General features: G+C 34.0%; 1 protein-coding gene and 1 non-coding gene across 3 annotated transcripts in view; one reads left to right on the top strand and one right to left on the bottom strand.

The window, feature by feature from the left end:
- Positions 1-7,685, bottom strand: part of mgl (low-density lipoprotein receptor-related protein megalin) — a 224,568-nt gene extending 216,883 nt beyond the window's left edge. For both annotated transcript variants that reach the window (XM_073091679.1, XM_073091681.1), the window contains exon 1: positions 7,441-7,685. In XM_073091679.1, the coding sequence (XP_072947780.1) occupies positions 7,441-7,522 (82 nt within the window). In that variant the 5' untranslated portion in view covers positions 7,523-7,685. The remainder of the gene's footprint in view (positions 1-7,440) is intronic.
- A 523-nt stretch (positions 7,686-8,208) lies between these two features.
- TRNAI-UAU (transfer RNA isoleucine (anticodon UAU)) lies at positions 8,209-8,302 on the top strand. Its single transcript has 2 exons — positions 8,209-8,246; positions 8,267-8,302. It is a non-coding gene; the product is annotated as a tRNA-Ile (tRNA).
- Positions 8,303-12,188: the final 3,886 nt, after the last annotated feature.

Genomic DNA, 12,188 nt, shown 5'->3' with positions numbered 1-12,188 from the left:
AATACCTTCCAATAAAGTCTTACGAGGTAGCCAATAAGAAACATGCTTATAATTTTCCAGTACGTTCGCTGAAGCATTGCAGTCAATGACCTAACCGGTAAACATTTATAATTGATAGCATAGCAATCTATTGATAGTTTTGCTTTACATATTTTGCTTACGGTTAAAGATATGCAGCAATGTACAGCGTACATTAAACATAGAACGAGAATAAGTAAGAGTTAGAATTCCGATGCAAATAATCATTTTAATATTGATTGCCGGTTTGCTTTGCATCACCGCATACCGTTATAAGAGATACGCAATGTACAGGAAACTTTATAGTATTAACAGTGTAGCTATGAAACTTGTTAGAATGCCAATCACATCAACATTTATAATCAGCGGGCGTTCGAAGCGGTTGTCAGTGACTTTGACAGCGCTGACAAAGTGACTGGACTTGTTTTAACCATCGCTAGCGAGAAAAATGCCGTAAAGTAGGCTACAGGGCAATGTCAACATGTGACGGACATATAGATTAGGTATTTGAAGTGAGGCTAATAGTGTATTTTTGACGGTGACAGAACACGCTTACGGGCATATAGCGGCCGAACTATTTTTGCCGTAGAACACGTTAAAAGCAGGTATTTTTTGTTTTAATGGGTGTGGTTCGGCAGATATACACGAGGCTTCCAAATACATATGTGACATACATACTTCAGGTAGATAGAACTCAAATCCTATATATAATACAATATTCCATGGATGATAGGAACCATAAAACATGAGGTGGGCTGTTTTCTTGTTTGTCATTTCAGTTATATGAAAAAATATGACAATTCATTTTAAGAGTTCCATACAAAGGTCAACCTTACTTTTAATCCCAAATCAGCGGTTCATGAAGTTTTTTAATTAACTTTTTTTACTAATACGGCAAATTTTATTCAATTGTTTTAATTCAACATTTGTAGCACGAAGCCCAAACCCCGTGATTTAAAATAAAAAACAAATTTGTGGGTTCACTACAAACTCCTATCATTCAACACTAAAATCCGGTTGTTGCCTTACCTATCAACCTTTCACTCAAGCTAAACCAATTTGGTGTTTCCAGTACAATGGAAAGAGTTTGCGCAACCCCGGAAGAGCGGTGGTCGGGTTTAAAAACTATTCGCACGCAACACTAGTGAAACTAGTAGGAAATTATGCTATGCTGATCTGCAAGTCGATGTGGATTCGATGGGAGTGGTATGCTTAGTGGTCATTATGCTGACCACGTGATTCTGAACTACAAAATTAGGACCATAAAAATACCTTTTAAAATGATCATCATCATCAACCCAATTTTTATAAATCTCTCAGATATGCAGGTTTCTCAGATTTCCTCACAATGTTTTCCTTCGCCGTTTAAGCAAGTGATAGGTAATTAATTTCTAATACGCACATAATTTTGAAGAATCAGAGGTGCGTGCCTGGGGAACCTCGGAAGTCGGAACCCTCGATCGAGAGGCCGAGTTCCTTAACCACTGGGCTGTGACTGCCTTAAAATAATGGTACTGTAAAATAGGTTTTACGTAATTAAGTACTATGTAGGACTGTATGTATTAGCACGACAAGATCTCCAATTAACAAATCTACACTTCTGCGACAGTTTACATGAGGACGCTTAAGATTAGAAAAACGTTGTAGTCTGTAAGGACCATAAATTCTAGATTATTGGTTAATCTACGTATGGCTAGTCCTCATATGAAAGATTGTTTGCTTCACAGTGAAAGAATGAAGATGACGTTTTGATTTTTTTCACAAATAGAGTTCCTTAGTATTAGAATATGCAGTGTAAATTATTAAACTGCTTGACTAATGGATCAGAGAAGACGCGTAGTGGTTAATCTAATTCTTAGACGTTGTTCAAACTACCGAAAATTTTGGACTTTGGTATAAAATCTTTAAAGATTGTTGTTACCGATTATCGATATATCCGAAGCACGGTAACCCTGGCCACGTTAAATAGAAAAACATAATTATAAATTAATGCATTGTATTACGCGATAATTACAACGGTTAAGAAGGAAGCAACGGCAATAGCTTTGTATGCAACACCAATACGATTAATTGCAATTGCGAGTTGCGGATTGCGAAGACAGCAGAAAATTTGTATCGGTTACGCAATTAAACGGGCGGCTGTCGCTTTTAATTGCAATTAAGTAGAATTTACACCTCATTACAGCAGTTTATATGTGTCACGTGTGTGGGGAATTACTTATTGAACTAGAGTTTTCGTGTGGTAGTGATACTGCCTACTTTTCCCTCTTATACAGACAGTGTAGCGCTGTCTGAGTTCGAAGAAATTATTAACTTATGTAAAGTATTTTTACCAAGATTTTATTAGTTTGACCTGAATGTAGGTATGTATGTAACGGAATCTTTAAACTCTATTTTTACCCACTATGAAAGGTCCGATTGATTTAAAATTTTGAACACTTATCAAAAACTCATTTTGTCTCAGTCTCCTCATCGGGATCGTTAACTTTAACGACTTTTAGTTTTTAAACTATAATTATTATGGCAATTTTCGGATGAGGTTAACTCTTTTAACTTTAAAACGAAATTGTTATTACATATTTTTATGTCTTATCGTTTAGTAGTAATCTGTTGACCGAAAAAAAATTACAAAAATCCAAATTTAAAAATTAACGAGTCGACATTACACATAAAATAATCATTCCGTATCAAGATACGACGGACGGAACTTTATATCATATATCAATTTTTATATCATTGGACCAGTTGGATAATTGAGTGCATCATGACGCAGACCGCACTCTGAGAAGCGGGTGTTAAATTGGGGAAGTACCAACAGATGTTAGTCACCTGCTGTTTTATATTATTACAGGAAAGTAAACGATTACATTTACACTTAAGCAACGTCCTCAAAATCTAGCATTATTATACAGAATGCTAAATTTGCTTGAATATTTATATTCACGACGTTCGGGACGTTCTTGAAAATGCCTATAAGAATTTATACATAATGCTGTGAAAGGGGTAGCCTTTGTGATTCGACTCCGGAGGTAACTACCACCATCGCCTATTTCTGATGTATAATAGCAGTGTTAAGAGCTGTTGTGCTGCGCTTTAAACATAAGGTAACACACTTATCGTTAGAGTTAACGACGCGTCTGTGGCCGAGCTCAGGTAGATCTGTTAATCTTATCGTACAGTACCCACTTATTCTTATCGTTAGGTGGACTTCATATTCAGTTGCTACTGCTATATCATACAAAAATATAATATGAACATTTAAGCAGGGACCTGAAAATCTATCATTGTGTATAAGAAGCGTTACAACTCAGTCTTTGAGTATAGCAAAGTCGCAACGTATTTACGAATTACTTCCAGTCACTACCGTGAACTATAGACCGGAGACCATTTACCATCAGATGGACTTCTTTTCTCCTTCTGCCACGGAAAAGGAAAAAGTGTAATACTACAAACGCGACCTCACGATAAGATCTCTCGCTGCGATATCTCCCAATTAGCGGTACAGCAAGTTCAAGGCAACGCGGAACCTGTTGCGCCCTCCTTGTCACTCTCGTCCCGCGAGACAGAGACAAACGGTTTCGTAGTGTTATCTAACCAGTTCGAGCTTCTAGAATTGTTTTTTGCACTACTTTTTTAATAAACGAGTGTTTTCCAGAGTGATAAGGAGAAGAGGTGTTTAAAAGATTTTTTTGTTCTGAACATATTAATTAATGAAGTTTCGATGTTTATAACTCGGATAAATTCGTTAAATTCATTTATATAGATAAAATTAAATATGTTTTTTACATGTTGCATTGAGCTTAAATCTAAGCTTGAGGAACGATAAATATCTAAAAATCTGCCCCACATTCTGATATCTTATTTTTAGTTAATTAACCGTCAATGTACAGACATGTTGTATGCACCAGTCTTACTATAACATATTTTAACATATCCTTTATGAATTTATCTTTTCAAGGTAATTTACTTGGAAGTAAAAAACTAATTACCTAATTACAGTCAGATTTAATGGGTCCCTATCATTTTAAACGTTATTATTTTAATTCAACCATTTAATTAATTAAAATAAATTAAAGGTAGCAATTTTTGCTTTTTATAAAAATAAATTTCACAAGTAGAACGTAACACAGGATTGGGGTCACGACACGACGCAGAGACAGTTACAGATATAGACAGTACCACCTTATCTTAACGAGATAGAATGCATTTTCCATTAAGTTATACGCCTCTATGTAACGTTCATCACATCATCATCATAAACGCTTTATTGTCCCACGGCTGGGCATGGGTCTCCTCGCGGAGTGCGAAGTTTGACCAAAGTCCACCATGCTAGAAGATGAAGATAGATGTCACACACTTTAAAAATGTGTAAAATCTAGCGATCCGCATTTTTTAGAGACGTCTAATACGAATTCATAAAATCAGAAATTTTGAGTTTGTACCATCATTTAAGTATAAAATAATGAATAATTAATACACTCATAACTTCGCAGAAGCAACGTCTGAAGACCGATTCCCCTCAACATGCGGCAGAACATCAAACCACTAAGCCATCGCCGCTCTAACACTTACTGTAGAACTTTATTCTCACGAATTTTCGAGTGCAATCCCTACGTTCTACGAGTTGATATCGAGGCTAGTTCCAGGCGTAAATGCTCCCTAATTTAGTCTTGTAAGAGTCAGTTTCGAGTGTAGCGGCAACAGATTGACCGTCCGACCGGAAGGCGCTTATTGAGCGGAGAACACGTCGAGACAAATCAACTTCCGGCGGTCAATGTCGTCAAACGTACTCACTTCGAATGCTCTCATCCATCGCTACATACTAACTACTAGGACCTAGATTGTATAGTCTAGTACTAAATTATTGAACGCTTCAAAATATTGTTAGAATAATGTATGATGAAAAGGTAAAAAAATAAAAATACATAATAAATAAATCAATAAATTATCGTAATAAAAAGGTCAAGACAGGCATCTAAAATAACTTAAGATTTCAGTTCTAGTTTTAAGGTTTTCATTATTTAACTTTGTAAATTCAAATAATATTATTGTTGTTTATTTCGTGCATCACAATGACTTCACAGTGCTCAAACATTCACTTTACGTATTTTGACATTTATATTTTGAGAATTAATTGAGTTATGTTTAATTAACATTTAACACACCTACGGGTACCTAAATACTTAATTTACACAAGATAACGGCAGCCAGAGAATGGCCACCAAATACGATAGCTATTGTTTACTCTAAGTAAATACGGACAACACAGACAGACAGATAGTCTGTTACACACATAACGGTATGAGATATGTTAATGAAAACGACATATATGAGAATTTTCCACATAAACATGTTCTTAGTTCCGTAATCTGTCGTTGATCTGACTACTACAGTACGTCGCGTTTAAAAATAACATCTTACTATTTTTCATTATGGTTTCAGTTTTACATTTTAGTTTTAATTAATTGTTTATAAAATAAAACTTTCTTATCAATTGTTCTATGTGACAAAATCGCAATCATTCAATAAAAAAATACGTTCACACAATTTACTTAGTCTCAATTCTATTTAATTAGTCTCAATCAGATTCAAAGTCTCTCCCTATTAAATTAAATTAATTTACTACTCTAGACAGAACGTAACAAAATGAACTGATACTACAAGCCACATTTAGATTGTACAGTAAAGCCTCTGCAGTTAAACTTCCAAGTGCCTACAACCTTTGGGTACTCAATTAATTTCACTTCGACTTTTAAAACGATGGAGCAAAAAATAGAACGCTATTACGCGCGTTGATGTCTTTTCATCGCTAAATGCCGAATTCCGAAAAATGTCTTACAATAAAACCAAGCTGGAATTTTTCACCCTTAAAATAACCCTTTAACCAGGAATACAGAAAACTCTTTTACCAAACAGTCCGTATATAATGTGACTTTTTAATGACTTATGAATACACAAAAGTTTAATACAACTAACGGAATATTTAAATTGAGTCATTGCTTATTAAAGTTTATTGTGGTGGCTTATTAGTCTGTGGAATCCTCGGAACGTGGATGTTGGCTGTGTAACGAAAGATTCCACAGATTAAAATACTTTGCAATTTAAAACGTCATAGATATGTATTTACGTTGTAGTTTTTTTGCGGTTAATTAATCATTAATATAATAATGTTTCCTGTAAGGATTCAATATTGCCTAAGGATTTTTTATTGAATGTCATGAGGGGTAAAGTATGTTAGACGATTTTACCGCGATTCTTGTAGTTGTAATTCTAATATTCGTGGAAAAATAATGAAGCTTAAACGCTATTTTGCCGTACTAAACATATAGGTACATATACATTTAATATAAGAGAAATCTCAAGTCAATTAAAATAGCGTTTCCAAATCTTTTCGCCTGCCTGTTTATCCGTACTGAATTAATCTTCAAAAAGGGTTAGATATATTTTTTGTAATTTTCCTTTAAAGTTAGTGAAGGTAAAGCATTTGCCATATGTTTTGCATTTTTGTAGTAATTTCGTCGATATTTAATTGTTTAATGTGGTCGGTATGTCCATTCCAATTGCGTACTTTGTCTTAAATGTAATACAATAATATACGATTTAATAGTGGAATTCATCGAAAGAAACGGAAATTATTATAATGGCAAGGTGTACCCACATCCGCGCGCATCCCTAATCAAAATATAATTAGAAAAATAATGAGCATTTAAATAATTATCATTATTTTAATTAAATAAATGTTTATTCTAACATTATTGCTTGACGTCAAATGCTATAAATTAGTGTTAAAACATTTATTAAAAGCAACAAAATACAAAAAGTTATAATATTGACGTCATAACGAGTCAAATAAGGTAAATTGGAAATCGGAGGTCATAGAACTTGTGAATCCGCGCCTTTCGACCGCCGGCCGTGGCTACCACACCGGTCGGCCACCGCCACTGTCACATTGCCACCACGTCACTCTCCATTTATGAATCCCTGTTTCTGTATTCATCACTTGTCACCGCCTGTTTATTATTCTCGAATAGAATGACTGTTCTTTCATTTTTTCTTCTCTAAACAGGTAACAATAATACAAAAAGATCACATAGAAAGGAAAGAAGCGGGTATAAAAGAAGTTAGGTAGTTGTATTCCTAATTTAAATATTTGATAACGGTATCTTAAAAGTCAAGGTAAGTAAGAAATTAACGAGCGGATTATATTAAACCGCTTTATTCGTAACTTCAATTCGACTCTCAGAATTCATAATAACTTAAGCAGTTTTGATAACTTAAGAAAAACATCTAATTGTTACTGTGGTTTGAGAAGAAATTTATTTTTTACCGTTACAAAAAAGTTTCACTGACAAACAAGGCAAACTTAAGTGGCGCATTCAACCAAAGAAAAAAGTTTTTTAGTAAAAGTAGACCGTCTCTGACCTGATAAATGTCTCGTGTCGGTTTGAGCGGCGACTGCGGCCACCAGCAGCACCAACCAGAACGCCTCCCAGGCGCCCCGCATTTTCAAATCACACACATCAACACCATAAAACACACAAAAACTTCAACAGGGTTATAACTGGTAACACAACAGGTTCAAGTGGAAAGTTTGACGCGAAAGTTTGGTGACGTGTCGCGGGAAGAAGCAGCGAACAACCTCCCCGGTTGCGCGCGCGGTAGCGACTGCCGCTCGCCGGCCGGCCAGGTGGGGTGGCGAGAACAATATTCCATAACTTCCAAGTTACAACCAAATTGCGCACCAAATTGCTAATATTTATAATTAATCCACTATCAAATCATTATAATTTGTTTATTACTTAAATAAAATGGATGCTTCCTTTTTTAAAGAAAACAAAGAGAAGTGTCAAGCTCGTGAAATCGACATTAAAGTAAAATACTTATAAACAATTATTTTTAATGCAATTTTAATGTATTATTTGCATATCTTTTGAATCGTATAAGGCTCAATACATATGCATAAATGTACAAAGCATACGTACATACAAAAGGGTTATAGGGCTCACATGAACAAAGAGGTTGATGAATTTGGCTACGACATGATGTCATTGATCACCAATAATATAAATACTAAAGTAACGTTTTTCTAATTTATTAAAAAACCTCGATATAAGACTTATTCTCGTAACAGTTTTCACAGCGTTCCACTTAACACAATTCCGGAGCCAATTTTCGTTAGGCATATCCCGAGCTCCAGTGGCGCAATTGGTTAGCGCACGGTACTTATAAGACAGTGTACGTGTGAGAGATGCCGGGGTTGTGAGTTCGAGCCTCACCTGGAGCAGTATATTTTTTTACTATACGTACACCCATCCATTTCATCAATGTAGGCGCAAATAGGTAATGCGTTATTGGATTGAAAAAGTATACAGTAATATTTATTCCATTACTCTAAAAGAAAAATGGTTCATAACTTTTAAAAATGTCTTGATGCATAGATATCATGCATATATTAATTTGGTACACATGTTGCTTTATATTAAATATGTATGAAAAACGCTTTTTCCTTCTTCATACAGTGTGGTTTTAATTACATAAGGAGCTGCTATGTACTACGCCAAATACCTATAATATTAAAAAAATACTTGAGTTGACTGGGAGTTTCTGTTGAGTCTTTGACTACCAATACCAACGCAAATTGAAGCTTAGCTATGCTTATCTAGTAAAATATTCGTACGCTTAATACTGTAACATTTTATAATATACATTCATATATTTCCCATATGAACTCTTCCATATGAACCCTTATTTTATCATTGATTTAGTGAAAAATCCATAAATAATGAGTTAGATAGAGTTATAAATTTGTAAATAATTAGTATATCCCAATTCAGACCTCATAATAATGCATTACTCATTTCATTTAGCCGTTAATTTTCCCATAATCCATGGGAGAATGCAGTTGACTGGCGACACTACTCGCACAGGTGGCCGGCAGGTAGCGGAGCGGGTAAACACGTCCCCGTTCGCGACATCACGGCAAAATGCGCCGTTGTTTTTTTAGTCAACACTTTTTTTAAATTTTAAATATCCACTTGTTTCACTCACTAAGGTGCCAGAAACAAATAAGGTCGAATGGCTAGATATACTTGTAAAATATATAAATGCAAATTCGGGATTTTCGGGGGAGGGTAAAATGGTTAGGACTTAGGTTTTTTCAAAAATCGCTGTGTACGTTTATATATTTTTTTCAAAACTACTAAAAGTATAAGTTACATTTCGTGATAAAATTAGCTAGTCCGATTTTGATATTGTTTAACTATTCTAATGTGCCTATGTACAAAACGCTACGACATTAGGTAAAATAAAAATACAAACGAACTGAATATTTCATCTAAAAATATCTAGTGCCCACGTATCTAAAAGAAACGTGTAAAACCTTAATTAATAATGGATTTTGAAATTAAACCCAAAAGTCGATTGTTTGCTATCCTGGCACCGACAAAATCGCGAAGCTAAGAAATGACGAAATCGAAACAATTTACCTACTCAGTCACATGACTTCGTACAAGCAGGTACAATACCTACTTTAAACTTAGTTGGTAACTATCACTACTGTTGCTTAACTATATTTATATCACGGCGTGCGTAAATGGACGTTTTACGCACGCTTCGCGTGCGAAAAACCCCCATTTCCGACCCCGTAATATAAAATTTTATACAACACGCGGACGAATTGCCAAACGTTAAAATTATAATAAATTTATACCTACGTTTAATAACAAAAATGCTACAATATATTAAAATGACCTTCAACTTGTTTTTCATAAATCTTACACATAATGACAGTTCAAAATGAATAAACTCGGTAAACACTATCATAATATTATAATGAGGTGTACAAACTGATGATTTTTTCCGAGACTTGCCTGGCACTGCCTGGCACTAAATCTTTAAGGAAAATCCTGCTAGGTCTAATATATATTATACGTTATGTTTGTACAATATAGTTATGAGTTTTTATGGTGTGTTGGTGCATAAGAACAGGAAATGATGGTGCAACTGGGGTTATATTAACAACTTAATAATGTTAAATGATTCACGATCACGACGCTTCCACGGTAATACCGGTTCGACCGGGGAGTATCAGGTTATGGTTCCGTAGTAAATTACGTACAATGCTTTATGTTTGTCCACATATTTTCTAGGATGATTGTATTTTCTTATATAGGTATAACAATTTCTAGTAACTTTGTTTTGCAAATATGCATTCCGTTGACACATCTTTTTGAATTTTGTTATACAGTACTCGTTCTTCGGTCTTTTATTAAGTATAGACCGCGTTAAACTGCTAGTCCGCTCTGAATATAGATGTAAATGGCGTCGCCATAGTACATTGTATGACTACACCTGCTCGCATTGAACAACTTCAGAGCGGACTAGCAGTTTGGCGAGGACTATACATAGATAACAGCTTGAAAAGCTTAAGTCACATAATATTGAGTATTTTTCTCAGATGTGGTGTCAGACAGCGACGTTTAAACTGAAGCAATATCCTGCACTAATCGTGCCGTGACCAAAATTTATCTATCTAGTAATTGTATACCTACGCATCCTGTAAAATTCCTTCTAGTACATTTAAGCGTAATTTTATCAGAATGTAATGACAAGTTTGGGAAACTTTTCATCTTCTGATCTAATTGCGAAGTAGAAAATAATGGCGGTTTTACTGCAAGCTTGAAAGTTTTACTAAATGCCTTCCGATCAGGTAACGTTAATAAACCTAATATGGTTAAGGTTTTAATTACATTTACGTATGGGAATTCAATTAAATACTACTAATTAAATCTCCTTACTTTAACCGCTCGATGTAAGGAATATACGGAATATAAGGAAATAACGTCCTTCCTGGGGATTTGGTGCTGAGTAAAGGATTAAGAGAATAGGGACTCTAGGGATTAATTTAATAAAAATAACTTTTTTTTTTAATTTTACTTTTAATTTTATAAAATTCACTTGTACACCTGACACTACCAATTGGAAGTCAGAATAAATTTTACCGCCTATTGGTTTATTTTACAATAAATATAGTTCAAGAAAACAAAAAACACGCTTTTATGATAAAATCAACTAAAAAGTACAAAATAATTTTCAATCTAGGAATCAATTAAGGAACAGTAAATTGTATTTTAGTTTTTTGAACTATATTTATTTTATTAATTTTTAGTATTTGTTGTTATAGCGACCATCATTATGCATCGTCTGTAAAAAAATCAAGTGTCTATCTATTACGGTTTAAGAGATAAAGCCCTATGACTCACGAACAGACAGCGGAGGGTTTCGTTTTATCCTTTGAGTACGGAATCCTAAAAATCATTCTACAAAATGGCATTATAGATATGTTTCAGTACATTTGAGTTATAGGGAAATAACATTATTATTTTCCAAAGCTAAAAATCAATCTAGTAACTTTGCCTGAACTCGCTTTAGGCGCTTTCTCTCGCCTCGAAAATTATTAAAATCGTATATTGTCATCGGTTTTTGATAATTCCTTAAAATTTTGAATTAAACTGAACGTTCAAAGTGGTAAGAAATCGGGCTCAAAGATTCCGTTACTGTTACGTACATACATACATACAAACGTACAACCCAAGCTAATAAAAGCGTGTTAATAATAGGAATAAGTTCGAACATAACCCCCTTAGTATGTAAAAATATTTCGGGTCCCCTCTTTGTATGTCAATCTTACTATGACTTTAAGCTGTTTTTAACTTTTATTTTATTTATTTATTATACTAAGGTCTGGTACCGTAGTGTAGTAAATAAATAATGTTTAAATACAAAATTAAGTACAAATGTCCTATAATTTTCTTAAAAAAAAAAGTGATTTATCATATTGTTCGCAAGTACGAGATAGATTTTATAGTTTTAACTACATGAAAAGCAGAGTTTTTTTTTTATTTACGATATTTACTTCAAAATGGCGTGTAATAGAGAATGTATAATATTTGAAAAACTTACAATTTCAAAATGTAGCTTCAATATTTTCATTTTTTATCCTAGTTAAAAAGTTAGGAGGAAATCATAATTATTCACGTACCTCATCAAAATATAACGGAATTAAATAATGAAATGACCTATTGTGTTATTGTGTTTAATCCCTTTTTACTTCTTTAAAGTTTTTGAAGATCTAAATTAAGCTCGCGCAAATTTTTAGTTCTTCACCATAG

The sequence above is a fragment of the Epargyreus clarus genome, unplaced genomic scaffold (assembly GCF_041222505.1).
Source record: "Epargyreus clarus isolate Ecla_fem2 unplaced genomic scaffold, WU_Ecla_fem_2.2 ptg000034l, whole genome shotgun sequence".
Classification (NCBI taxonomy): domain Eukaryota; kingdom Metazoa; phylum Arthropoda; class Insecta; order Lepidoptera; family Hesperiidae; genus Epargyreus; species Epargyreus clarus.
The sequence above is the reverse complement of the archived record's forward strand: the minus strand, read 5'-3'. Positions and strand labels throughout refer to the sequence as shown.